General features: G+C 44.6%; 1 protein-coding gene across 1 annotated transcript in view; it reads right to left on the reverse strand.

Moving 5' to 3' along the window:
• LOC104578084 (dynein axonemal intermediate chain 1-like) overlaps positions 1 to 26,806 on the reverse strand; it is a 77,563-nt gene that overhangs the window by 41,971 nt on the left and 8,786 nt on the right. The window contains exons 2-6 of the mRNA XM_088532700.1: positions 17,062 to 17,151; positions 12,681 to 12,768; positions 10,287 to 10,366; positions 3,109 to 3,257; positions 2,053 to 2,152 (exon numbers count right to left, since the gene is read on the reverse strand). Coding sequence (XP_088388826.1) covers positions 2,053 to 2,152; positions 3,109 to 3,257; positions 10,287 to 10,366; positions 12,681 to 12,768; positions 17,062 to 17,151 — 507 coding nt within the window. The remainder of the gene's footprint in view (positions 1 to 2,052; positions 2,153 to 3,108; positions 3,258 to 10,286; positions 10,367 to 12,680; positions 12,769 to 17,061; positions 17,152 to 26,806) is intronic.

Raw genomic sequence — 26,806 nt, forward strand, 5'->3', positions numbered from 1 at the left:
TAAGCAGGAGTGGGATGGAAAGATCTCATGGTAAAACCTCTGGCCAAGTCTGAAAGGGTTTCAGTGCTGTTGGCAAAACACTGACAAAGAACCTGGCCAAAGTTATTAGCCTGAAACCTCCCTGAAGATGAGCCGTCACTGCAGACTCTTGTGTGAATCAGCCATGCAAGACATGCATGGGCACTCCATCTGCTCACACTGCCCACAGTGCATCTCCACCTGCAGACAGCCCCATCCCACAGCTGGGCCACAACGGCGGTGCCCACAGCTCGCCCTGCTGCTCTGCACTCAGTCAAAGCTGTGAACCCCAACAGGAGCCCTGCCAGTTTTGGGGAGGTCACACTGCTTCTCCTCTGAGGAAGGAGTCAGAGGACGTGGAACACTAGATGTTTAGGCCCTCCATTTGGTATATGGGAAAAGGGGGATGGAGAGACCCAGGAACAAAGGGTCAGATTATGGTCACAACTTGGCAGCAGAGGGAAAAGCAACACTTTGTTTTCTGCAGGCTGTAGCATCCTGAACTTCCCTGGGAGCCCATGTGCTCTGTACAGATGATATTTCCATTGCTTAGCTTGGAAGAGACAAATTCACAGCCTGAGCCACTATATCAGTGAAATGAATTTTTTGCTATAACGAAAGGTTAAACTGCAATAAAGTTGCTGAGGCACCAATTCAGCGATACAGATATATAAGGGCCATCTTTTTGCTAGAGTAATTTGGCCAAGCCATGCAGACTTTCCAATTTACACCAGCAGAACATGCAGCCCATGGTGACAGAGCAATGTGGACTTACAGCACAAAAACAGTGTTGACGAATGGCTACATGTCCTGGCTGCTTGACAGACCTGAGTTAACCATCTGAGCCACCAAGATGAACGGCTAGGGGCAAAAACATAACTGCTATCATCTTAACATTAGGATTGTTCTAAGTACTTCATTACTAAGTCATTACTCTTGGAGACTGCCTCTCACAATGGGAAAAATGCTGATCTCATTTTATTTAATTGGAACAAAATTCTATTGACTGGCCATGAGCCCAATTACTATAATTGATTTTTTAATATCAATATAAATACGTATTCACTTTATTCAGCTACTTCCCTGTGTCTTGGAGGTTTGAAACAGTGCTCTGATGTCAGTCGGAGCTAGCAGTGTTCTGCTCTGGAGCACTGTATCTCACCCTTACGGATGCACTAGTTAATGAGCTGAATTCACATAGAGGAAGCTGAGTGTTTTCTCTCTTGACACTTACCCGCTACAAGCTGCACATGTGCACTGCTGCGGTCAACGTGAGAGCAAGTGGGGAGTCATGTGAGCTTGCAAAGCTTGCTTCAGTGCAGGGGGAGCAGCACAAAGAGAGAATGAGCAATTCATGCCCACAGATATGTATGTCAAAGACAGGAAAGCACAGGAAAAGGCAGCCTGATCCCTGTCCCCTGTCCTGCTTCCCACTCTGTACTTTGAGTATCTCCAACCCCTGGAGTAAGAGGAGGACTTGCTTATGCAAGGGGTTTGTGTTTGGTCACCAAAAAGCACCTCTGCTTAGAGAACAGGGAAAACATGCATCCATGAAGGGTGTATCAAGGCTGCAGTGAGATGTATAGTTGATCTTTACTATCTCCTAAAAACTCTCCAATTTGTGATTTAGCATAAAATACTGAGTTTGCACCATTGGGCTACAGTTGAGAGATTTCTGGCCTTGTAGCTTGTATGAGTGTGGTAGGCCTCAGGGAAGAAGGAATAAGAAATGCTGTTGCCTAGGTTTCCTCACCTCTGTTGCTTTATGACTTCTGTGTCCTCTGAAATTGTGTCCAGCAAAAATGAACTGATAGTATTTAGGAGCTACCAAAATAGCCCTGATCTCTCTAGGCAAGCAGCCTGTTCTTCAGACAACCCAGTCCCAGTCACTGCGACAGATTCCTGCTGGCAGGAGAGCCTCAGTCCCCAAGGTGCTTGGCTGTGTTTGAACTCACCTGTCCCCCACATACAACCTTAAACTCCCTTGACTTTCTCCCAGATTGAATCAGAGCAGTGTTGCTCCCAGCCTCTCACCTTGCCATCATTGGTGACTGCAGCAAAGACAGTGGAGGAGTAAGGAGACCAGGCAACATCCCCAACAGCAGAATTCAGGTCGTAAATAAACATTGGAGTCCTGGAAAGAGAGACCCAGGGAGAAGAGCTCATTTAAGTACATGCTGCTCTGGAAGTGAAACACAAATATAAACACTCTGATGCTGCAGTCTGGTGGGTTGTGCTGTTCAAAGCTGACCACAGAAGCGGGAGATGGATATTTCCCTTGGTCAGCTATCATTTGGCACTTGAACGAAAGGCTTCAGAGGGCAAAGCAAAGCTGAGCATCCACCCAAACAGGCCTGGATGGGTTCCAGTGTGATGAGCAGAAAGGCAGGCCATTTCTTTTTTTCTGAAAGCACTTTGCAAGCTCTCTCTGCACACCCAGCAAGATGGGATCTCTCTGGTTAAAAATCATAAGGGAAAAAGTGAAAAAGTGATTTCTCTCTCCAGACCTTTGACAACATCACTGAATATTAGAGCAATATGTATTGGCAACAGGAAATATTTGACTCTGACTGATTTACAACAAAATCAATTTCCTGATTGAAGCCAGACATTCCTCAACCACTAACCCTGAGCTTCATTATGTTTATTTAAATGTTCCAATCTTTTTTTTTTCTTTCTCTCTTTTTTCTTTTTTTTTCTCCTTTCTGGTTCTCAGGAGGTTTCAGGCCTCTGAGGCCTCATGCCAGCACATGACATTTCTTTGTACCATTGCTGCAGAGGAATAATCCTGCCACAGTAGGTGCTGTCTGAAGAAAGCCAAGTCCAAAGCAATGCAGTCAAATTTTGAGCTGGACCTTGCTGCTTGGTCAGTCCCTGGGGTAGCCTATGCTAAACTTTTAGTACTGTTACTCAGGGAGGGCAAATCTGATTCTCCAGCCCCAAACAAAGCAGAATAGAGAGCAATGAGCATTGTGTCCAGTGAACAGGGAAACTGTCACTGAGATCCAAGCAGAGTCAACATCTGCAGCCTGCATCTCACGCGGGATAATGTTGACCTCCCTGCCCACACTGGACCGCAGAAGGACCTACTTGATGGTGTGGTCCCAGATCTTGACCGTCCAGTCAGAGCTGCAGGAAATGAAGACCTTCATATGGTAGGGATTCCAGCTGACAGCATCCACAGCCATGTGATGGGCTTCAAACACATCCAAAAACTGGCTTGAATAGCATTTTGAACACTGCAATGGGAAAAAAAATAGTCAGTAATCAGAGTTAAACCTTCCTCTGGAGCTGGTATTCCTGGATAAGGATATTTTGAATACTTATGAGCCTCCCAGGCTCTTCTGGGCTGGCTGGGTAGAAGCAGGTAGTACCCTGAGGTGCTACCAAAACTAAATCATTTAACACACACTGTTTCACCCCCACTGATGGGAAAAATTGAGCATCTCTCTGCTCGGCATACGGACTGGAGCCAAAGATACATCGTATCTACAGTTGGAGCCATGCCATGGAGCCCATTCTCCAGCCTGGGTTCTTGGGGCATCTCAGGAGAAGCAGGGAAGAACAGCAGTTGTGTTGCACAGGAACACACAGCCCAATCTAGATTATTTCTTACCTCCAAAGCAGTTGGTGGAAGGTGCTCAAGGACAAACCCTAAGGGATGGGGTAAGAACAGGGTAATCCAGCCATAAGACATAAACTCAGTCCTATAGGTTGGCAGTTTGGTCCACAGAATCACAGAAGAGCTGAGGTCAGAAGGGACCTCTGGAAATCATCTAGCCCAAGGCCCCTGCTCAAGCAGAGTCACCTAGCGCACATTTCCAAGGATTGTGCCCAGATGGCATTTAAGTATCTCCGGGTAAGGAGATTCCACAACCTCTCTGAGCAACTTGCCCCAGTGCTCTGTCATGCTCACAGTAAGGAAGTTTTTTCTCATGTTTAGATGGAATTTCTTGTGTTTCAGCTTGTGCCTGTTCCCTCTTGTCCTATCACTGGGCTCCACTGAGAAGAGTCTGGCCCCATCCCACCCGCCTATGCATTGATGAGATCCCCCCTCATCTCTCTTTTTCTTCCCGACTGCACAGTCCCAGCTCCCTCAGCCTTTCCTTTTAAGAAGGATGCTCCAGTCCTTTAGTTATCTTAGTATCCCTCAGCTGCACTTGTATGCCAAGGAGGAACTGGAATTTGGACTGCTGCATTTAACACTTGCAAAAATGCTGCTCTTGGGTAAAGCATAAGCCACAGAAAGAAGAGCCTCTGAGGGATTTTGGGCCCATGCCATGCCCTTTCCCTGCCATCATCCTGCAACAGCCTGTGCCGGGAGCCTGCCTTGCCACACAGTTCTTCCTTGTAACTCTTCCTGTTGTGGGTAACTCTTGTGACAGCATGAGCCCATAGCGCAGCTGACAGCAGCCTGCAAATGCAGCAACCACCAGTATGCACGTGAGTGTGAGCCCAGCAGCACCGCAGCAGCGAGTGCGAGCGCATGGTAGAGCAGGAGGGGAGCAAGAACCAGAAAACATTTGTGATCCTTGGAAAAGTCACTTGCTGTGTGAGTTAAGGAAGTGGTGGGAGAAGTTACAACCTGCTGGTCTACACTAACACGATGTGGGCCTTCACCCAGACTCTCCTGACAGTTCTGCCTTACAGAGAAATGAGGTTATTGTCCCCAACGCTCCCCACAGCAGAGGGGACAGGAGGCTGCTTTCATCAGCAAAAAGGATCCTTCTCTGATAGGGAAGGTCCTTTTGGCTGGGTGCTGACACGTGAGCCATATCCATGCAGCAAGCACACAGGCTGTGGTTCACTCTGCCTCAGTACAGACGCTGTTAGGGCTGTTCAGGACCTTATTCCCTAATGAAAGCAGCAACACATCATCTGCCAGAGCAGCAGGACTGCTGAACTGTTACATGAATTTAATTCTTGCACATCAAAGCTTCACTGCACAGGCTCATCACAAGGCTTAATTGTTTATTACACATTACTGTTTATTACATTCACTATCTGTGTATTGGAACTTTTTTTTTATTTCCAGTGCCCTTGCGCACTGGGACAGGTACTGAACTCAGGATGCTAAAGTGAGGTCCCTGGGCAGCCTGTTAACAGTGGGAAGCGAAAACAAGAACCTGTCTCGTACCTCGCTGAGATTTTCTGGCAGGAAGAGGTGGTGTCTGTAGCTCACTAATAGTTTGCTGCATACTCTGTCATTGAGCTACTGTGCCAATGACCGTGCCTCTATGTAATTATGGTAGTGAAATTTCCTTTAATGCCATGTTCCATAGCTTTACTTCATAATTCTTAATGCTCAGCCACCAGGGAAATTGGTACTTGGCTTATTTTGAAAGTCACTTTGCTGGGAACAGACAGAATGGGTCATGAGTAATTTGACACAAGAGAGAAGGTACTTTTTTGGCTCTCATTCACACTTGCATTCACACTTACATTCCTACCTGCATTAAAAGTCCTTAATACCATAGAACATTTTATCAGTAAGAACTTTTATCAGTAAGATCCTTACCAGGTCTATCTGCACCCAACAGAACTGTAATGCACAAGGCTATGTTTGGAAGGTCTTTTTGGGTTTGAACCCTTGATCGGGGCAGTGTTTTGGGCGCTGCCATGGGCAGCCTGCCACCCTCTGGAATGGGTTGACCCCAGGACAGGATTTGCAGTGAGCAAGCACTGCTCAGCCCCACATAGCAGTGGAAAGGCGATTTTCTCTTAAAACCTCAGACACCAATTTGAAATCAGAAACAAAATGGATTCTCTAGTGCTGATGCCTGGCTAGTATCCCTGATGGAAAACGAACCCTGCCTGCCAGCTCCAATGTAGAGCCATACGCTGTGCTACAGAGTCGCCTGCCAGCCTGACACCGTGTTCACTCTGACCTCTCCAGCGTCTTCATCGATGTGCAAGACAGAGACTTCATCTTAACAAGAGCTATTTGGAAGAAATGCCATTAACCTGAGAAAAAGTTCAGAGCAAAGTGTGATTTTAACTACTAAAAGAGCTTCTGCACTGACTGGAACCGCTGGCAAAGCCATCCACTTCTGGTCTGTTTTAAAATTGCAGTAATTATAGACACATGTCAGGATGAAAACAAACCACTTGGAAAATGTGATGCCTAACTTCCAGGACAGCTTTGATAACAAGGAGTAGACCAGATATTTGTGCAGCTTGTCTGATCTTCTAGAGTACTGCCCAGATTTGCTGAGAGTGACTTTCTCCTATTTGAATGCACATGAATAGTAAACAGCATTTTCTGACAGGATAGTAAAGCAGGAATGTGTCTACTACAGCAATACGAGAAATCAGTGACAAGATAATTGGTGACAGGATTATAAACATGAGAGAGAAATACTGAAAAGAATTTCCAAAGATACAAAACTTACTCATCATCTTCATAAATACCGCTTCAGTTTATACAAGGTAACACTAGCCTCACACAAAACTTCTCTACATCCATGGGGTATGGATGGTAATTAGTGTCCTCAAAAGGTAGAGAGTTGCATCAGTTCACTAACAGAAATACCATGAAGCTAGGTAACACACAAACCTAATAAATCACCTTTTTTTTTGAAGGAGTTTTGCAACAGGCAGCAAAAAGAGTACTGCACAACACTGGCGCTCGCAGGCAGATCAGGACACACAGCTGATGGGTCATGACAAACAGCTGACACAGACGTATCTGGTGTTGTTGACGAAGATACTTATGAGCAACACCCAAGGTGTTGCCTTGGCTTTCACTTAGTGTCTTCTTGTAGAGATTTGTAACAGAAGTACTAAGATTTGTATAATGGCATATGAGCAGATCCCAGAATCCCAGAATGGTTGAGGTTGGAAGGGACCTCTAGAGATCATCTAGTCCAACCCCCCTGCTCCAGCAGGGACACTCAGAGCACATGGCACAGGGTGCCATCCAGGTGGGTTTGGAAGATCTCCAGAGGAGACTCCACAACCTCTCTGGGCAGACTGTTCCAGGGCTCTGTCACTCTCACAGTAAAGAAGTTCTTCCTCATATGGAGATATGTTTCCTCATATGGAAACACATATTCCTGTGTTTCAGCTTGTACCCACTATCTTTGTCCTACCACTGGCCACCACAGAGAAGAGCCTGGCCCCATCCCCCCTACACTCTTCCCTCAGGTACTTATACATATTGATCAGATCTCCTCTCAGTTTCCTCTTCTTCAGACTAAACAGGCCCAGCTTGTCTAGTCTTTCCTCATATGATAGATGCAGGTGAATATATCAGGAGAAACAGCAGGAAATGGTAGAAGAATGAGCTTTTGTTAATTATGTTAACTGACAGCAAATGTAGTCACTGAAGTGACCAGATAACAAGACAGAGAACAAACTGAGAAAAGATAAGGTGGTGAGAAGGTGGAATAGAACTCAAGTCATAAAATATCCAGACAAGGAAAACACCTTTACTTAAGACTCAGACATGGTGAGAAAAGATACTGAGGCAAAATAAGACAATAGTTCTCTGCTCCTGAAGGGGAACTGGAAATCAGAGCATGCCCAAAACCCGATCTGTCATTGTCAATGCAGGAAAACCCAGGATGAGGTGAAGAAGACTCAACAACCACCATCCTTTGCCTTCTGTAGGACCAGAACAAACCCTGGCCAGACCACAGGTACAAATATCTTGGTGTAAGAGAATGAGTGAAATCAGCTCTGCTTAAAATAAAAACCACCTTTCCCTTCTATACAGTTTTGCATTGAGTTTTATGAGCTTTATGACATTCTCAGGCAAACTCACTAAGACTGAAAAAGATATTATCTGTCATGTCAAATCTTCTCACAAGTTTTCTGTTGAAGTCCTGATGACTAAGAAATAATTTTGATCAAAGAGCCACAACAAAGTCACAGCAATGTCTCAATCTGAATATCAGGGACCATCATTTCTTATAACAGAGCTAAAGTTCCTCAACAGCAAGTCAGATATGCAAAAAGGCAGCTTTGCAATACAAAATCAAATTAATGCAGAAACAGTTTGTCCTCTATGTAAAAGGGCAATAGATAGGCCTGTGTGTAATTAAGATAACAATTACTCGGCATTAGAAACACTATTAACTAAGCCATTTTAAAAAATTCACTGTAATTGCTCCGCAGCTAAAGAATCAACACATTATCACACTATTTGTTGGCAAGCCCTGTCTCTGAGAAAAGTCTTTCTGAAATTCATTTTTCAATTTACTTAATAAATAATCTATAATATGGCCTATGCTTGATCCTTGACTTGCACAGCATATAAGGAGCCTGTCCCTCTTACTTAATACGTGTGGCAACAGGCAAGTGCTGCAGAGACCTGAGCAGTAACCTTGAAATTAGCCTTAACACTAACCAAAGTAAAGTTCCTATGTAACAGATTTAAAAGAAATGTAAGAAGTATCTCTGTGTTTATCCACTCAAATAGTAGTTAAATGCCCAAATGACTTCACTGTTGCTCTCACTGCTTATGCTGAAACCCCATCCCAAGTATAGTTTCACTGCAGATGACCCAAGGCAGGTAGACCTACAGCCTTGTCTATACAACCCCTGCCAAACTATTCCTATTGAGTTTTGCTCCACCGAGGATTTCCCTTGAATGTCAGCCTGAACATTTCTCCTAAATGGCTACTGACTGACCCCACCTAAGACTGACATATGCAGTCATATTCACTGACATCCCTCGTGTGCATAAGCACAAAGTTGAACATGTGATTCATTACTGCCTCTTGTCAGGACAAGCTACAACAGGACCCAAACAGCTTGGAGAGCAATACCCAGGGTGCCGACTACTGTGGGCGATCTGCCAGCTCCAAACATCTGTCTGTGATTAAACAGCTGTTTTTTATCCTGAGAGCATCAGCAAAAAGCCACATCTCCTTCCCATTGTCCTTCACCCCAGAACCCCCATTTCTCCCATTTCCCTCCGTGTCTGTCTTGTCAAAGTGACTCACAGCCTGGCAGAAAGAAGGACTTCAGTCAGCACTGTCCCTCTAGAAGGGATGCATATCTGCTAATTTTGTCTTGCCTAAATGATTGATATTGATTTTAGAATATGATTTTCTTTGGGTTCTTTTTCTCTCTTTTGTTTTTTCCTTTTTTTCCCCTCTGTTTTGCAGGGGGCACATAGTTGGGGGGAGCTCACAACCACCTCTAGAGAGGGCTGGCCGGTTCTGCTCTGCAAGCCAGCCCTGCTGATGGGACCTTCCCCCTCGCTGAAGGGCTGTGGCTACAGCATTAACAGAGCCCAAAAACAAGCTCAGAGGAATCCTGCACAAACAAAACTGTTATGAGTAACATGAGCTGTTACTGGCTTTATCTGCAAGGCTACATACAACAGAGCTCAAAATTTTCTATTTTTAGCTTCGTTTCTTAAGAAACCACAATGGCTGCGACCTGCTGTCTGCTCGTCTCTCCTCCCAAACAAGTTTTGACCTTACTTGCAATTTCAGCCAAAGCTGGTGGTGAAAGGGCCTTGGCTATATTAAGGTCTTACGTATTTCATAAAAAGAGGTGGCCATGAAGAGTGCAAACACTCAGGCAGTGCCTAGCCCAGAGAAGGATAATCAAATGCTGCCCTGTCCACCTGGCAGCAGCTGGCCGAGCACTTCCAGGCAGCAGTGGGTACTGTGGTGTCAGGCTGCAGGTGGACGCTGGAAGGGAGGTAGCTGACAGTGTCTGAGCAAAACAAGGGCTACAGCATGGTATTGCAAGCATTAAATAGGGGAGGAGCACAGCGGTGACCAAAGGGAGGATCAGAGGAGATGACAAAAAGATGGAGGTGAGGCCAAGGGGAATGCAGGGCTCAGAGGAGGTCAAAGGCTGTAACGGTGGAAGGGGAGGGCTGTAGGACACCAATCCATAGGAAAAAAAAAGTTTCATTAGCCTCATTGCTCATGAGATAACAGGTCTAAAAAGAAAAGAGAGGAGATTCTCCTCCTGCCATTTCCCTGCAGTCATAAGGGTAGAGGATCGATGCCTTTTAACTCCTGCTCTGATCATCTGGTACCTCACTCGCACAGCTGCAATCTGCACAGCATTCTGGGTTGTAGCCTGCATGAAAAACATGTCTGTGGAAAAGGTTTTAATTGGGTCTGTGCAGAGAGCTCCTCGCAGGCCTCTGGGGCTGTTGGGCTCACCACAGGGATCTGAGGGCAGGCCTGGCCTCTAAAGTCGTACTTTGTTGATGTCTGAACAAACAGCTCAGATGATGAACCTAAAAGATGAGCGATGGCAAGGGGATGTAAAGCAAGAGACAAAGAAACTGTTCTTACCTTATAGATCTTCCCTTCTTCAGTACCAACGAGAAATAAATAATCTATCTTTTTGTGAAAATCAAATGATGTCCCGCAGCCTATCAAGAGAAGAAAGGACCGTCAGACAAGAGATTGGGTTCATCTGCCCTGCACACATTCCCTGCCTATGGCACACACATGCTGCCAAGGTTTTCAGAAGCGATTTATTAGCCAGACACCCCCAGCAGAAATCAGAGCTGCTGCTTCTAAACTGCTTCCCGAGCTGTCCCCAAGACAACACAGGCAAAGGGAACAAGGGAACTAGGAGAAGGATGAATGGACTTGGAGAAAGCTGCACGGCAGGTCAGGAACAGGCTTGAGCTCTCTGAGTCCCTACCCCATACCCATTAGTGTGAGCTGCCTCTCTAGCTGGTGACAGGGATCAGTTGATGAGATCTGAAGCCCGTGGAACCCTGAGGCTGCCTGTGAGAGCTCAGACTACACAAACGTAACCCTGAGCTCCGTGAAACGCTGACACAGATCTGTGATTAGAAGTGCCTGCCAGGTGGCCTCTGCAGGCAGTGCCACCCAAGGGACAATGTCTCTTGCTCTCTGGGGTCAACCTCAGGCACCCAAGCAGATGACAAAGCTGATCAGAAGCAGAGCTTCTTTTCAGAAACATCTTTCACAGTCCCAGAGACACCAGCTCCTGGTTTAAATCCAGACTTCTCTCTTCTGCGTACCTTCAAGGCTGCTGCTAGGTTCAGAAAAGGCACTAGCGTTGCACTCTGCCCTCAGACATTGTTGTTCATCCCCTTCTCAACCCTAGCTACACCAAACCTCCCGCTAGGTTTTAGTCTCTGATTCCAAAAGTCCCTAAGGTCTCCAAGAGTCCAACTGTGCTTGACACCTATGTGGAGCTCAAGAATAAGAGTGTTTCTCCATGCAACAGTGGAAGCAATGAATGTCAATAGTGTTCAGCCCAAAACTGGGATTCATTCTGCTATGAATTTTAAATGCCTGGTACCAATGTAAGAGTCATCAGGATTAGGTCTGCCTTCTAACAGAATATTAGTGAAGAACAGATCTTTTTTGCTTCCTTGTTTTTCACAAAAATATAAATGACTTCCTATGCCTAAGAGCATCCAGAGAGGAAATGTCATTTGATGCCTCCTTGTGTCCTTTTCACCTTTAGTTAAGAAGCCATTTAGCAGGCTCATTTCCACAAAGCCAAAAGCACAGCTGGGGAGTGGTTGCATCTAGAGACCCTCTACCCAAGAGCAGACATCGTGGTGACAGGAGGGTCCTTGCAGAAGATGGAGTATCTGAGAAGTCCTGCAAAAATCTGGGGCTGTTGATCATTCAGGAAACCACATCAGGAAAGACACCAGAGGAGCAACAAGCAGACAAGGCTCAGAAGCAAAGAACTTTGTAAAAAGGCAGACAAAAACAGCATTGTGTCTTAAATGTTTAGGGAAAAAAAAAGGAATCCCCAAAGGAACTGCTAAGATCGTTTCAACCCAGTAATGCTGTCTGCATTTTTTAACGTTTAAATAGATTGTTAAATATTCAAGGCCAGTCTTTGAATATCTATTGCCTGGTAACATTAACCAATAATCTCAAAGCCCCTGGGAGTTTTGAACTGTACTACTTTAGCTAGTCTCTCCCAAACTGTGTGGCAGAGCAAAGACTTCTCACCAACATACATTGTGCGTCAATTACTAGCCTAGAAAGACGGTGATCCTTAAACACATTGCAGAGGCCTTCTGCAAACCCAGGCCATTGCTTCATGCCAAAAGAGGTATTTTCTACAAGATATAAGGGATTTTTCAAGGCTGCCTGTGCAGTCTAAGGCCTCCCGAGCTGACCTATCCTATCCTATCTCAGACAAAGGAGGGGCAAGGTGAGGGCATTCAGCCTGGAAGTATTGCACTGTCTCCACTTTCTACAGAGGGAGTCCAGCTGGCTCAGAGTAGATGCTGAAACCTAAACAGCAAAAGCCAGAGGAGCTGTATCCACCACTGGCCAGTCAAGCAGCATGCACAGGAGAGAGCAGAGATGGCTTTTTGTCCTGATTTGGCTAGTCCAGACCAATGTCTGGTAGGAACAAAAAAGTGGTTTTAGTTTTGACAGATACAGGTAAAGCCCTATGTCTTGTCCATTCTAGGATTTCACAGCAAAACCAGACATTTATTTTTGGAATGGATGCTCATCTTTTCTGCAAGCAAAGACAAAGATTTAAACAGCAAACCTTGACCTCAATTAGTGACCTCTGCTCCAGACAGATTTTGCCCTACAACATGATCAAAGCAAGGAGAAGTAACCTTTCTTTAGCTCCCTTGCAACTTGCTATCCCAATTTAATTCTCTGAAATGACTGATTAGAGACTTCGTGTCACTAACTGAATAGCATGACAAGAACTTGGGTTCCTACCAAGCGTTTGCAGCTGTAGCCCCTCTGGCCCCTGCATCGTTGCTCCTTCTACTGACAGCTTGATGACATCTGTACGAACCAGCTCATTCTGCAGGCAGAAGAGATTCTACATGAATAACAGGCTTTACAGAAACAATACAGAGATATTCAGTACTTCAAAATGGCAAATTTTATGGAGGAATTTTAAAAAGCTGTCCCTAAAAGCTGTCCCTTCATGCTTGCAGTAGGCAGCCTAGTAATATCCTATTTTACATAAAACCTCCTGGAACCTGATGTTTTGACACATTAGTGCTTAGGGCCACCGCAGCACCTCATGCAGGCACATGAACCTGACCCGGCAGAGTTTTTTGGTCAACATTTTCAACTGTGGGTTGCTACTGTTAGCTTAAATCATAGCAGTAAGTGAAACCACCCTGCATGCTGTAAGATGGGTATTGCATATCACCAGGGGGCTAACTAAAGCCACACTCTTCTTTCCTCTGCTAAGGGATAGTAACTTACCACCTTGCTGGTCCTTGATTCTTATCACCTCCCTATTATTACCAGACTAGCTGAATAGTCCCGTTATTCACAGACTCGGTAGCAAGCAGCTACCCCAAGGGAAAGGTGCCTTATATTGTTGTTATCACCAGAGCTCCAAAGCACTCTCACCACAGGCCAGGATGTGCTGGATCCACTGTGCTGGATACAATGCAAACACAGAGCAAAAATGCTGTGTCCCAGAGAGTTTACAGTCCAGGCAGCAGAAAAAAAAATACAGATGAAAATAGAATAGATACAATATGGGTGAGCATGAAGAAGCAACAAGAGGGCAAAGATCCATTCTTAGACTAGCTTTGGGAATTAGAATACCGCTGGAGAATAGAGTTAGTTATGAATATAAGAATACCCTGGGGCTAATAAAAAGAACAAAGAAGTAAAGATTAAATTAGTGAGCAGTGTGGGCTGAGGACTGGATGTTTTCATGAATCTGCAGATTTCCCACTGGAGTACTGTGAGAACAAAACATAACTTTTTAGCTCAGTGAATCAGGCTTCGGTTGGAGCTTCCCTAAGCCCAGAGCAAGACTCAAGTGGATAAGCAGATTCTGCTTGGGAAAGTCAATCTCAGGGAATTTTGTGTTAGGGAAGGTGGGTAAAGACCTTGTGAACATTTATACGGTACTGCAATTCAGAGGAGACAACGCTGTGGCACTTTTACTTTATTTTGGGGGATAAATTCAAAGAAGCTCCAAGAAAGTTCAAAGCCTGTAAAATAATTTACCTCTTTCTCATTAATTTGCACTGCTGCATACCCATGTGCCACTGATGGGCAATTCTGGGAGAGTAACTTTTATCTGTGAGAGAAGTGAGAAGCAGCCCAGACTCCTTCAGCCTTAGAGACCTTCCGTCTGTTAGTGACTCTTCTTGCAGAATGTGCGTTAAATTCAGAAAGGATGTATAAAAAAGTGGTCACATGAGCTGGTAAATATGTGAATTGGAAAGAGCAGTGCCCAAGGTGTCCAGGAGCAGAGCACATATCACCTGCTGCTCACTGCCCATCCGAACAGACCTGCTCTGGCCGCTGTGAGCACAGTCAGGACACGCTGAGCAGGGTGCTCACACACCAAGGTCTCATGGTTCTTCAGAAGGCACCTGCCATCATGCAAGCTGTATCTGGTGGCCATGAGCCCCATCCAAAGAGCAACTTTGGAGCTGCCCACGGCTGATCATGCTGATGCACCTAGAGCAGAGCCTTTGCTCGTCAGACTTGTGCTTTGGACTGCCCATATGGGTGCTAGCACAGTCAAAGTTTGTCCAGGTAGAAGCATAAACAACAATACGGTTGGACTCGATGATCTTGAAGGTCTTTTCCAACCATAATGATTCTGTGATTTTACATAGTTGTTCCTCTAAGCATGTACCTTCCTGGGGCCTTTCTTCAAAGGTCCCTCACAGCACCTCCATCTGGCCTAGGCCTCCTCCTTGGGCAGTTTCTGTAGCCTCTCAGCTCAGCAAGGGATCGTATTTGCATGGACCATTGTGCTGTTTTTATTTTGTACCCAGCGTTGCAATCTGGAAAACGCATCTGCTCCAGGGGCTGCTTATCGCCTGAGCCATTCACATATTCCTCTGGGTAAACAGCCTGCCGGCAGCCTGGCCTTCCAGGAACGCTGAACAATAACACATCGCCTCTGCCTAAGAATTGCAAAGCACTTTGTAAGCATTAGTGAATTAGGCCTTGCAGCTGCCCATTTCCCTTTAGTCATTACTATTCAAGTAACGGAGGAGCCCAAAGCGATCGTGTCAGTTCCTAATAGAGACAGCCACTGTGGCCAGGGCCCATGGGCTGCTCCTAGCTACCATTTGACAATAATTCTATGCAAATTTGGAGTGTGACCTGCCAAATTTCCAGTTGGAAGTAAGAAGGAATTTGTTTCCTTTGTGCTCTCAGTGTTGGAAACGTTATTGGTATTTGAAGAAGCTTTACTTTTGGATGGTCCTTTCAAAGAGATTAATGAAGCTTCTCCTTCATTTATTCCATATTTGTACTATGCTTTTCCAAACAGAAGTTCTGAGGTTTCTTTAATTTGATTCTAAATAAAAATCAGAGATCATTCTTCTGTAAAACTATCCAGAGTTCAAGCTGGTTGTCCATTCCTCCTTGTTGGGTACAAAACCACAGGTAATAAAACAGCCCCTTGGTTCAATCTTTGGCTTTCCCTGTCAATCTCAGCCCAAGAAAAGAAAGCTGTCAGCATGTAAAAATATGCTGTTTTCAACCCTTGCATGCTAAGTACATAACAGCTCTGCTAACTTCACCTTAAAAAAATCTAATAAAACAGAGCTTTTCCCATGGTCAGACTGTGGCCAAGCTTACAACCGAAGCACAAGGGATGAGTAGAAATGACATGGTGCTAAGCAGATCTCGAAACTCACAGCAGGGACAGTTAAGTAAGCATAGAACATGTTCAAGGGAAAGAAATAAACAGCTAATGATGTGGAAACACAGTTAAGCATAGATAAATGACAGAAATGAGAGTAAAATGCTCTCTGTCAGGTGAACTGCCATCAGAGTCCATCTGCACACTCTTCGATTTTCCCACTGTGGCATTTCTCTGAAGTTTACTCCAAAGTGTACACCCTCTAAGTGGAGCAGGCTGAGCACACTCTGTTATTGAGGCTCACATGATAGGGGTAACTTGCTAAGTCACTTTAACTGGATGTATTTAACTGCATGATCTATATCCAGGGGTTTGTGTTACCCACTTGATCTTTTCATGTTCACTTGGTGGTTACCTGTCCCTGCCTAGGAAACTCTGAGAGCTAATGTGGCACAGGGATTTGGGATTTATAAAAGAGATTTTTCTATCTAAAGTTGTATATATCAACCTGGAGGAGTTTGCAAAGGAACTAATAATCAATGCACTCTCTTGCTGTGTTCATTGCAAGGAGCTTCTTCTCCCTGTATAACTATGGGACAAAATATGTACAGTTAGACATGAACTCCTGCCATTGGTGGCAAGGCCTCAAATGCTCAGAACACCTTGGTATAAATAATTGAAAAACACCTTTGAGCACCTTGGTATAAATAATTGAAAAAAATGAGCACCCAAGGACGTAAATAAATAAATTTGCTTGCTGGGAAATAATTGCATTTTGAACTCCATCTATTTTAGGGTAGTTCAATTATTTGTGAGGTACAAGATTTGAAATCTTCAAGTGTTAGATCAGCTCGTCGGTAGAGAAAAACAGTGGGAGATTCAGAGACATAAACCTAAGGCTCATTTAGAGACATTAAAGGTAATTCTCTATCAATGCATGTGCTCAAAAAAAAAAAGATTGATCAAAGACAGACCATGAAATATCATGCCAGAGCTGGGGAGGAGGTTGTATCTTCCCACTCCCATTCCGAATCAAAATCTTGAAATCTTCTGGAAGCATTTTAGAAGCAGAAGTCTTGAAGGCAGAGAAGAAGGGGAAAATCCTGCCCTTTCTCTGAGTGACTCTCCCAGGACAAAGAGGGTTTCAGAGCAAGGATTTACCTTGAATTCCCACCACTGCAAACCAGAAAAACGATCCCTGACCTCCAAGCTTATGGATCTCTGTTCTGTGGCCTGCAGCTGCAGGCAGGAGCAAGAGTAACCTCAGAGCAAGGAGTTGGCTGGTTCTGCTTGTTTCAAAGTTTGACTTGGAGCCCCAGACCAGCTGGAGGCCAGCAGCAGCAAGTGGGCACTGCACCTGCAATCTATAATCTGCAAGTCTTTTCAAACCTAATAATAAATCTAAATCTAATCTAAATACTAATCTGTCTAAATACTAATAAATCAAGTGCGCCATTGAACTTTAAAGGCAATTGGCTTTAGTTTGTCTGGAAAAGGAAATTGACATCTACTGCTTACCTTAACTAATGTCCATGACACTATCCGCCCATCTGAGGAGACAGAGAAGAAGTTCAAGTTGTTGTCCATGTCATCCTTCTGCCACTTGACCTTAAAACAGGCAAACAGTCCCAGTCAGCATCGAGCATTCAGCATTAGCAGAGCAGAACAGAGTCCTGGGCATTCAGCAGTGTCTTCTCACATCCTTCCTTAAAGAGGATGTGGTTTTCAGCCAAGATGCCTGATGCTGGGCATCTCATAGCTTCCAAACACACTCCCTGCTCTCCACAGTCTGTGTGACAGCCAGGGCTCCCTGTTATTCACAGAATCACAGAATGGCTGAGGTTGGATGGGATCTCTACAGATCACCTAGTGCAACCCCCCTGGACATGCAGGGACACCTAGAGCACGTGACAGGCGGGTTTGGAAGATCTCCAGAGAAGGAGACTCCACAACCTCTCTGGGCAGCCTGTTCCAGGCCTCTGTCACCCTCACAGTAAAGAAGTTCTTCCTCACATGGAGGTGGAACTTCCTGTGTTTCAACTTGTTCATTAGCCCTTGTCCTGTCACTGGCCACCACCAAGAAGAGTTTGGCCCCATCTTCCCTACATTCTCCCCTCAGGTATTTGTACATGTTGATCAGATCTCCTCTCAGTCTTCTTTTCTCTAGACTAAACAGGCCCAGCTCACTTAGTCTTTCGTCATATGATAGATGCTTCACTCCCTAATCATCTTCATGGCTCTCTCCTGGACCCTCTCCAGAAGCCCCACATCCCTCCTGCACTGGGGAGCCCAGAACTAAGGTGTGGGACTCCGACTTTCCTGCGGGGATGCTGGTGGGATGGCAGAGTCCCACACCTGAGGAATCTGTGTCTAATTCAGAACAACCTGTCCCAGCATTGACTGGAGCACTGCTATCAAGGAAAGCATCTGAGGCATCTTTGAGGCATCTGAGACACACAGCACTAGATACCACAGCAGTCTCAGAAGCTCCTGAGTCTACTCCAAATAGCGGTGGTAGTGGGTAGTGCAAGGGTCTCCAGAGCAGGACATTTACACAGGTAAATGATTTCTTTCTGCAAACTAATCCCATTCCATTTGGCTAATTACTCCAAGCACAGTGCCACAGGGTTACCCTTTAGTCAGTCCACGTCACATTAGCTTTCTGTCCCTATGTGAGGGGCAGACAAGCCCTTGCAGGCAATGCATAATAGGGGTCTGTAGGGCTCCTGCTTAAGGGGGATCAGAATGTCCCCATTAAAGCTGAAATCCTTCCTACACCTTCAGAGCATGTCTGCCTGGGATGGAGATTTGCCTTTTGACTGTGATAGCTCAGCAGTAGAGATCAGAACCCAGATAAACGGCTTATAGTTTAGAAGAGACATTTCAGTTAGACCAAAAGCATTAAAAACGCTCAATTCTCAGATCTAGAGATTCAATCAGACTGAAGGGAAAAGGATGACTTGTCACTGGGCCTGTCAACATTCACTCCTGGCGGCATCTGTCAGTTTAGGACAAGCACTTCCGCAGACTCTGCCGAGGCTTTTAAAGGTGTATTTGTTCCTGTTCAAGCCTTGCAGAAGATACGTTTTCCTAAATATCATTTTCAATAAACAGACATGATTATCCTGGTGCTTACCAAATACTCCATCTATGACCAGTTATTTACCTGGAACCTATTCCAGAAAATAAGCAGTATTCATATACTTTAATTACAGGGACTGGATATTCTGCTGGATATTATACTACTTCCTTGGGAGAAATAGTGTTATTTCTATTTTAGAAAATTGTTTATACTATGAAGTCCTGTGGAGCATGAAAATTCAGCAAGAGACTCACCAAAGAGTAATTAATCCTCTAGTGAACAGGATTCCTACCTAGAACACGCTGTTCTGAGAAAGGAAAAACAAAATTTTACAGGAATCCATCTGAGAATGAATTGAAACGCCAGTAACACGGCCATGAGAAACAACCAAAGAGTCTCATGAAAGCAAATATCTTTAAGCATCCTTGTACTAGAGAAATAATAAGGTTCTCAGTGGTTCCTTCTGCTATCTTACCTTAGCGGAGTGGTGCAAAACAATACAGAATAAAACAGCTAATGAAACAAAAGTTAGTCCAGTGGCACACATAGGTAACAGTGATTTCCAAGGCTGAAATAGTGCCATAGCTCATAAAATGTGCTGGGTATCTATTCCATAGACATGTTCCTGAGATCATGACCCAGCACTGACAGTGATGGTCACTAGTGAGTGCTTCAGATGAAGCACAGTAAGCATTTTTAATTCAAAGTGCAAAATGTAGTGTTCAGAAGGACTGCTTACAAACACAGGTCCCAGGTGAGGTACATAAAATTATGTTTCAAATTTGAAGTTTTTTTTTTAATGTCACTCTAAACGTGACTGACAGTAAGATCTTTCTATTTATATATCCAACATATCTCTCTCTTAATTCATGTTCCTCCTATCTACTTTCCCAAATGATTTTTCAAATAAAAAACTTCGCTTGAGGCAGGCAAAACAAATTCCTAAGGCAGCATCTTCAGTGAAAAGACAATGCTAGGATATTGCTATATAAGCTTGGGAGCAGTTAACACAAGTGCCCCAATATCCTTTACTGTGCCAGGACCACACCAGAGGAAAAGCAATCCCCAGTATCTGAAACCTCCAGATTAAACCCAACAATAACCTGAGCTGCAGATGAGAGAGAAGTGCAGGCCACACACATCTGTGCTGCAGTCAGTATGGGTCTGAGCCCATCCTTCAGCCTAGAGACACCATCTGCCCCACTTACATGATGTAGATGCTTGGATCACAGCTGGTTGAGGTCCCCTCAGAAGAGAGGCCCAGCTACCACCAAAGCACACAGCCAGGCTCTCATTAGTGACATGTGCTCAAGCTGGGCAGGAGCAACTGAAGCTGATTTCACTGGCCCTGCTCTTGCTAAGCACAATGTAGATGTTTTGTTCCCAAGCTACAGCCCCTCACAGCAACAGAAAACACATAGATGAAGGCCCAAGTGCTGGACTTCTTCCGTGATTCTGCTGTGTGAGTGGTGCCTGTAGTCATCATGTCCTCACTAATACAACCTGCTGTAGCAAGCTAGTGAAGCCCTTTTCCCCAGCATTTGCACACTCCAAGCACTCTCACCAATGGGGATCTAGTCAAGTCTTTTACCATCACTGCCCAGGTAGATTTAACAAACCACTTCACCTCATCCATTGCACAGACAGCTCAGGTCAACTGCCCCAAGCAGCCAAGTGGGCTGATTTGCTTGGTGTACTCCTACTCCTAAATTCAGATCAGTCCACAGAAGTCAACAGATTCTTTCAATTTGCCTGCAACACCTCTGACACTTTAATAGTGTTTGTGATTTTTTTCTCCTGATCTCTGAATACCATGGGCACTTAATAGAGCAATTAACCTTCACAATATTGCAATAAAATTGGGCATGTGCTCAGAATTGGTCTTTACTCTACTCACAGTTCCCCCTGTGAACATGGCACAACCTCCTGTCATTAGCAATCTCCAGGCTGTGTGAGGTGGCACGTTTGACAAGAGCACAAGGCAACTGTACGTATGGTAGGAAGACGTTATTTCTTTTCCAAAGCTTATGACAATGATCTGGGATTTTGGCTGCATGATACAATTCAAAGAAAAAGTTCAGTTATCATATGGTGAAAGCAAAAAAAAACCACATGAGAAAGGAAAGTGCGTGTAAACAGTGGAACTGAGACAAGTAAATATAATGGTGCAAGTCACTTCCTGTAACAGATCATTGTGGGATCTGTAATAAAATCAAAGAAAACTGCTCTTTTTTTGAATATGATCTTTAACCTTACTGGGGTTTTTTTGCAGTGCAAAAATAGCCTGTGAAACTCACTGCTGTGACTTAACTGGAGAAGAGCCTCACACTTTCTTCTTTGTGAAGCCTGATATTTTGAAGACTGTGCAAATCTGTATTTGTTCATAAAAACATAAAGGTAGAAATCTGCATGTTCATTGCTATGTACAGAGGGTTAGCAGGGCACTAATCCACTAATTCACAGCAAGAGAATACTATCATCTTTGTGGATGGCAGCTGGTAGTGGCTCATGTCCAAGGCAGGAGATTAGTCCATTTATCCGATCTGATTTGAAAATTCCCATCTTTCTGATGTCATTTTTATATAAGAAATAATGCTGGATCAGCTTTCATGGCATGGCAGCCGCTAACCCCTCACATTAGCAAAATACAATTGGGCAAAACAATGCCCACCATGCGGCTGCCTTGGCTGCTTTCTCGTAAGGGGACATCTGCTATTACAAACACAGATCCCTCCGGCTGCCTCTCGACTTGCCAAAGCCCAACTGTGGGGTGCAACACACAACAGATGCACGATGACTACTGAGCATTTCTTTCTGTCCTTGTTAATCAGCTTTCATGGAGCCCTTTGCTGGAGCTGAAGTAACAGGGCTCCACTGTCTCCTGTCCTAGGTCAAAGAAATGAGCTCTGGTCATTCAGCTCTTAAAAGAGTAAGGTCTGTCACAGGTAAAGACGAGGAGAGACAAAGCAGGACCCCCTTCTAAGAATGATTTGAGTAAGACAAGCTCAGACAACTCCAGCAGGTGACAATCTCCCCAGGCTGCTAAAGAAGGTCCCTGCCAATGTGAGCTAGAGACAAATTCCTCGCCGTGCCAACCTGGCAATAAGTGCGACCCTCAGCAAAGCCACCATGGCAGTGTCTGGGTGGGAGGGGACCGAAGAAGACCTCTCTCCTGCTCTGATGCAGGACCAGATATACCGCTACCATTGCTGACAGTAGCCTGCTCTCACCCATTGCCTGCTCTCACAAGCCTCCAGTGACAGGCACTTCCCATGTGATGACTTTATTATATTATTACTGTTATAGTACTGTAGTGTTGGCTGCATATGGGAAATCTCCTTTACTGCAAATCAAGCCAATTACTCCTTGCCATCTCTCTTCCGTTCATTCCCCCCTTAAAGCAATCTTCAAAAGGACAAGAAAAGTTTACAGTGTCACCGTTCCTCTTTCTCAAACCCCATTACTTCATTGTTCCTTCCAGATCCTGCTCTCTTAAGCTTTTCACTCTCCCTGTTCCTGTCCTTGCCCTTCTGCCGAGCCTCCTCTAGGCACGAGCAGGCAGGACTGCAACCTCCTGCATCTCAGATTCCTGCTAACACAGCAGAATGGCACATGTCTCTCAACAATATTGCACTGCTGACCATTGGCTGCGATCTGCCATAATCCCCCTCCTTGTACGCTGCTGCCTAACCAGCCATGCCCTGCTTTGTATCCATGCATTAATTTCTCCTTTCTAAATGCAGTATTTTTGCTTGTCTTTATTGAATTTCATCACATTGATTGTGGACTTTTCTTCCAATTTATCAAGATCATTTGGAATATAATCTTGTCCTGCAAAGTGCTCTGTCCTCCCAAGGGGGCCTCCTTATTCTGTAATTGAAGTTGTTAATGAAAGTATTGATCACAAGAAGAGGCTGGGCCAGCAATTGGAGGCTCTCACTTGAAGCATCTTCACAGCCTGACAGCAAGTCCCGGATAACTGTTCTTTGAGCACACTGCCTGAGCCATCTGAGCAACCTTTTTATGGTGATTTTATCTAATCCATATTTCTCTACTTTGCTTATAAGAATGTCACTGTGTGAGCCTGGATCAAAAGCTTTAGTCAAGGCAAGACAGATAGAGGTGATAACCTCAACCGCCTCCCCTTCTTCATGATGCCCATTTCTCTGAAACAAAAGAAAGAAAAGTAATTGTACTGGCCTGACAATTTATTCTGCACAAATCCATCTCGGCTTCACTGAATCACCGTTTTCTAGACATTTATAGATGGTTTTGCCATTTGTACCAGTGTTTTTCCAGTCATCGAATTTGGTCTGGCTGGTCAGCTAGTCCATTCGTACCATTTTTCCCAAGGTATTTTTTCACTTTTCTGTTCCTTTGGGACCTACGCTCCTTTCCATGGCTACATATGTACTACACGCTGAGTGTAGCCTGATGCACTGCGTGCTCCATCATCCACACTTTAAGTCCCCATGGCTGGTTAGAATGCCTCTAGTCCGGGTAAATTGTCTGCATGCTGGTTTCTAGGCCCTGCACCACTTCCATGCCATGGTCTCTCCTGCACAGAAGAGCAGCTCCTTCAAAGAAAGCACCTGCAGAAACATCTCCTGGTAGTTATTGGCTTCTTACATCACTGAAAAGTGTTTGGGATTGATGACAGCAGACCTGATGTGCCTCCCTACTCTGATCAGACCCCATCACAGGTATGTTCATCCACTGGAAACAGCAAAGTGATGCTTCCTTGCATCCATGCCCCAGAGCACCGCCCCAGCCCTGCATCTGAGTGGACACTTGTACTTATGCAGTCTGGATGCTGCATACGGACTTGCACGAAAATACTAGCCTATGTTTACAATTCAACACAGATGTAGCCCAAAACTTCTTAAGGTGTTTGCTAATAGTCTGAGATGGTTTTTGTTAATTCTTTAGGTACTCCAGGGTACTTTTATGCAGGTCCTGCTGAGGAGCACACATATGTGTCATCTAAATACTCTTTAGCATGCTCTTTCCCTATTCAGGCCTTTGCTCTCATCCCCTTGTTGGATTAATCATCTTAAACAGTCAGTCTCAGATGTTTATTGTAAGCTTAAACAATATGGATAGCATCAAATACTTTATCCTTCTTCATACTACTCATTATTAACTGAAAACTTGCTTTACTTAGGGGCTTCTGCTCACCATTCCTTTAGCTTCTAATGTACTTCCCAAATATTTCCTCTTCCCTTTTATGGCCCATGATAATCATATCCCATTTTGCACCTTTGCCTCTTCTAGCTTTGTTCCTATTCCTTCACGCTTTTGTTTATTACTCAGCTATATACAGGCATCTTTGTTTCCACGCTTCAGAGTTCTCTTACGATTCACTAAAAAGCTCTAGGTACCAGGCTCTCTCTGCACTTCTTGCCTTTCCTTTGCTCTCAGATAGCTTGCCATTTGTCCAAGCACAACAGTTCAGGGTGTTCACCCATCTGGCTTCAAATCTGATTTGCGTCACAGTCTCACAGAGGAGCCCATCTGTGAATCACAGCAATGCAAATGCTTCCCAGCCCCTCCAGAGAGCTGGGAGATGTTTTGCAGCATGAACCCTACTTACCCAATCACACCCTGTGAGCACAGGAAATAGATAGGGAGATTCAGATACTTCTCTCTCTTATATTCACAGAAGCCAAAGACTTTTAAGCAAGACCTAAACCACAGCCTCCGACTGGCAAACATCTGCTTCTTGAGGAAGCACCCGAACGCAGCAAGTAAATCACCCTTCAGCTGTCTCTAGCTGTATTTGTCCAGGAATACTTTCTGCATTTTGCTGATATCCTGCTTTTATATATCTACAGATGTCACAGGTTGTCTCAGCATCACACCGAGGGCTCATCCTGAAGTAGCGATCTAAGATAAATTCTTTGCTGGTCATTTCTTTTGGAGCTTCCAGTGTTCCTGGAGCAAATATTCTCCTGAACTCCCTTACTGCCATCTTTTATTTGAGCTAAGAAACAGTTCTCATTTCTTCCCTCTGTCACCTCCAAATGTGTTTCTTGTTCATTCCTGCCAGCTATTCTCAGCTGAACAGCATCTGGAAGCATCTAGTCATTACCAGCAGAGAAATTTTTCACATCCTTTTTCTTTTGTCAGTGACAAAGTGTCATTCCTTTGTTTGTCTCCCTGCCCTTATCACTTGCACCTGCTATTTGCCCAAGGGATCCACTGTGGTGAAAGTCCCTTAGAACTATCAGCTGATCCTGAGACTACTGACTTTCGGTTTTGCTGGAGCAAATAGCTTGCCCTTCTTTGATGCTGAGACAAACTAGTGCCTATATAACAAAGCCCCCAGATGTCCGACATCAAGCATTCTGCCACCTATTCTTTGCTCCTTATCAGGCTCATCAGTCTGGCCTGTTAGCGGGCCCCGCTGCCTCCTGAGGATCACTAACCAGCTATCAAAAGCGATGCCAAGGCCTTCACCTGGGGAGCACACATTGCCCTGATGAAATCAGTCACAAGAGACCCTAAAACACCAACTCACTCGGTCGCCTAGAAAGCACTTCACATGCAGAGTCACAGCAGTGCCAGCGGTTATGCATCCCAAGTGACAGGCAGAGCAAGTTTTAATGGTGAGGAGCAGGCCTCAGCCTCAAGTGTGGGGGTCCCTCACACTTTGACAGCAATGTAGGTTGGAATGTAGGTTGCATGTAGGTTGGAAGAAGGAAGATAGAAAGCCTAACTCCTCATCATGATTAGTTGGGATGAACGTAAGACTGAGCTAAATCAAGACGATTCACCTTGACTCAGGGCAAGAATGAAGATCTTACAGAGCTCTGATAATTGATAGCAGACTGCTTGCTCCAAGTTCTAGGTCAGAGCAGCCCAGTTAACCTCCCTTTTTAGCTATGCTTTAGTCTATACTTTGGGGCAAGGGAGCTCCAGGGTCCTGAGTACACCTTGGCCACCTGACAGGCCATATGGCAGAAGAAGATTTGGCTGCGACCTGGCTGCCTGTTGGTCTGAGCTTCCTGCCAAATGTAAATCTGGGAAGCAGAAAGGAAGGAACCTTGGGAAGCTCCTGCAGGTCCCCTACTGAGGAGCCAGGACAGCAGATGTCGCAGAGCCTCTGATGTTTGACTCTGTTCATCGCTTACATAAAGTAGGTCCCACTGGAAACCACAGGTAAGGCAGAAGTATTTGAGGCCTTCTTTGTTGCAGTCCTGCATGAAAAGATAAATTGTGACTAGACATATAATAAAATTAACTTTAAGGCCAGAATGCTGAGTTGAGACAGATGTATAAAGCTTACCCAGGCCTGCCGAAATTCACTCGTGGGTGCTTAAGGCAGCAGCTGAATCAATCTCTGAATTATTTGCAATTATCTATGAGAAACAGAAGACAGGAGAGATTCTAAAGGACTCGAAAGGAGCAAATAACTCCTCTAGGAAACCCAAAACAAAACCTGTCTTGGTAGATAGGTTACTGGACTGCAGACCAGTTATCCTAACTCTGAATGTGAGAACTGGAACAAACTGTCAAGTCATCAATATATAAGTATTTACAGGATAAGAAGATAAGAAACAGTGAATACGACTTGTCAAGAAATGAGCTTGTCAGATAAAATTGATTTCCTTTCTTGACAGGGCAATGGGTCTAAAGAATTAGAGAGAAGCAGCAGATATGATTTACCTTTAATTTAGTAAGGCTTTAGCCATACTCCCTGTGATGTTTTCAGAATCAAGCTAAGAAAATGAGATCTAGATGTAATTACTATGAAGTGGATGAATAATTTAAAAACAAATCTTCAAGAGTAATAGCCAGCAATTTCCTGACCCCCTGGAAAAACATCTGTTAGAGGGGTCCCACAAGAGACTGTCCTGGGTCCAGCTCTATTCAGTATTTTCAATAGCCATTTGCAAAATTGCAAAACATATGGGTTATTTGCAGATTACACTAGTTGAGAAGGAGTGGATTTTGTTAGGATCAGAACTCAAACTTATCCTGACAAACTAGAGGCAGCCTGAAAACAAGGTGAAATTCAGTAAAGACAAGTGCAAAGTGCCACAGACCAGAAGAAGAAAACATATAAACAAGTTCAAATTTGGGAATTTCTGGTTATGGGGCAGTTGTACAGAAAACAGAGGCTGGTGAGGGAATCAGCAAAGTGACACTGCTGGGGAAAAGGAAGAAATCCTTTTCGCA

Source organism: Tinamus guttatus, unplaced genomic scaffold, assembly GCF_059628265.1.
Source record: "Tinamus guttatus ecotype Peru unplaced genomic scaffold, ASM5962826v1 Tinamus_guttatus_pri_ptg000466l, whole genome shotgun sequence".
NCBI lineage: Eukaryota > Metazoa > Chordata > Aves > Tinamiformes > Tinamidae > Tinamus > Tinamus guttatus.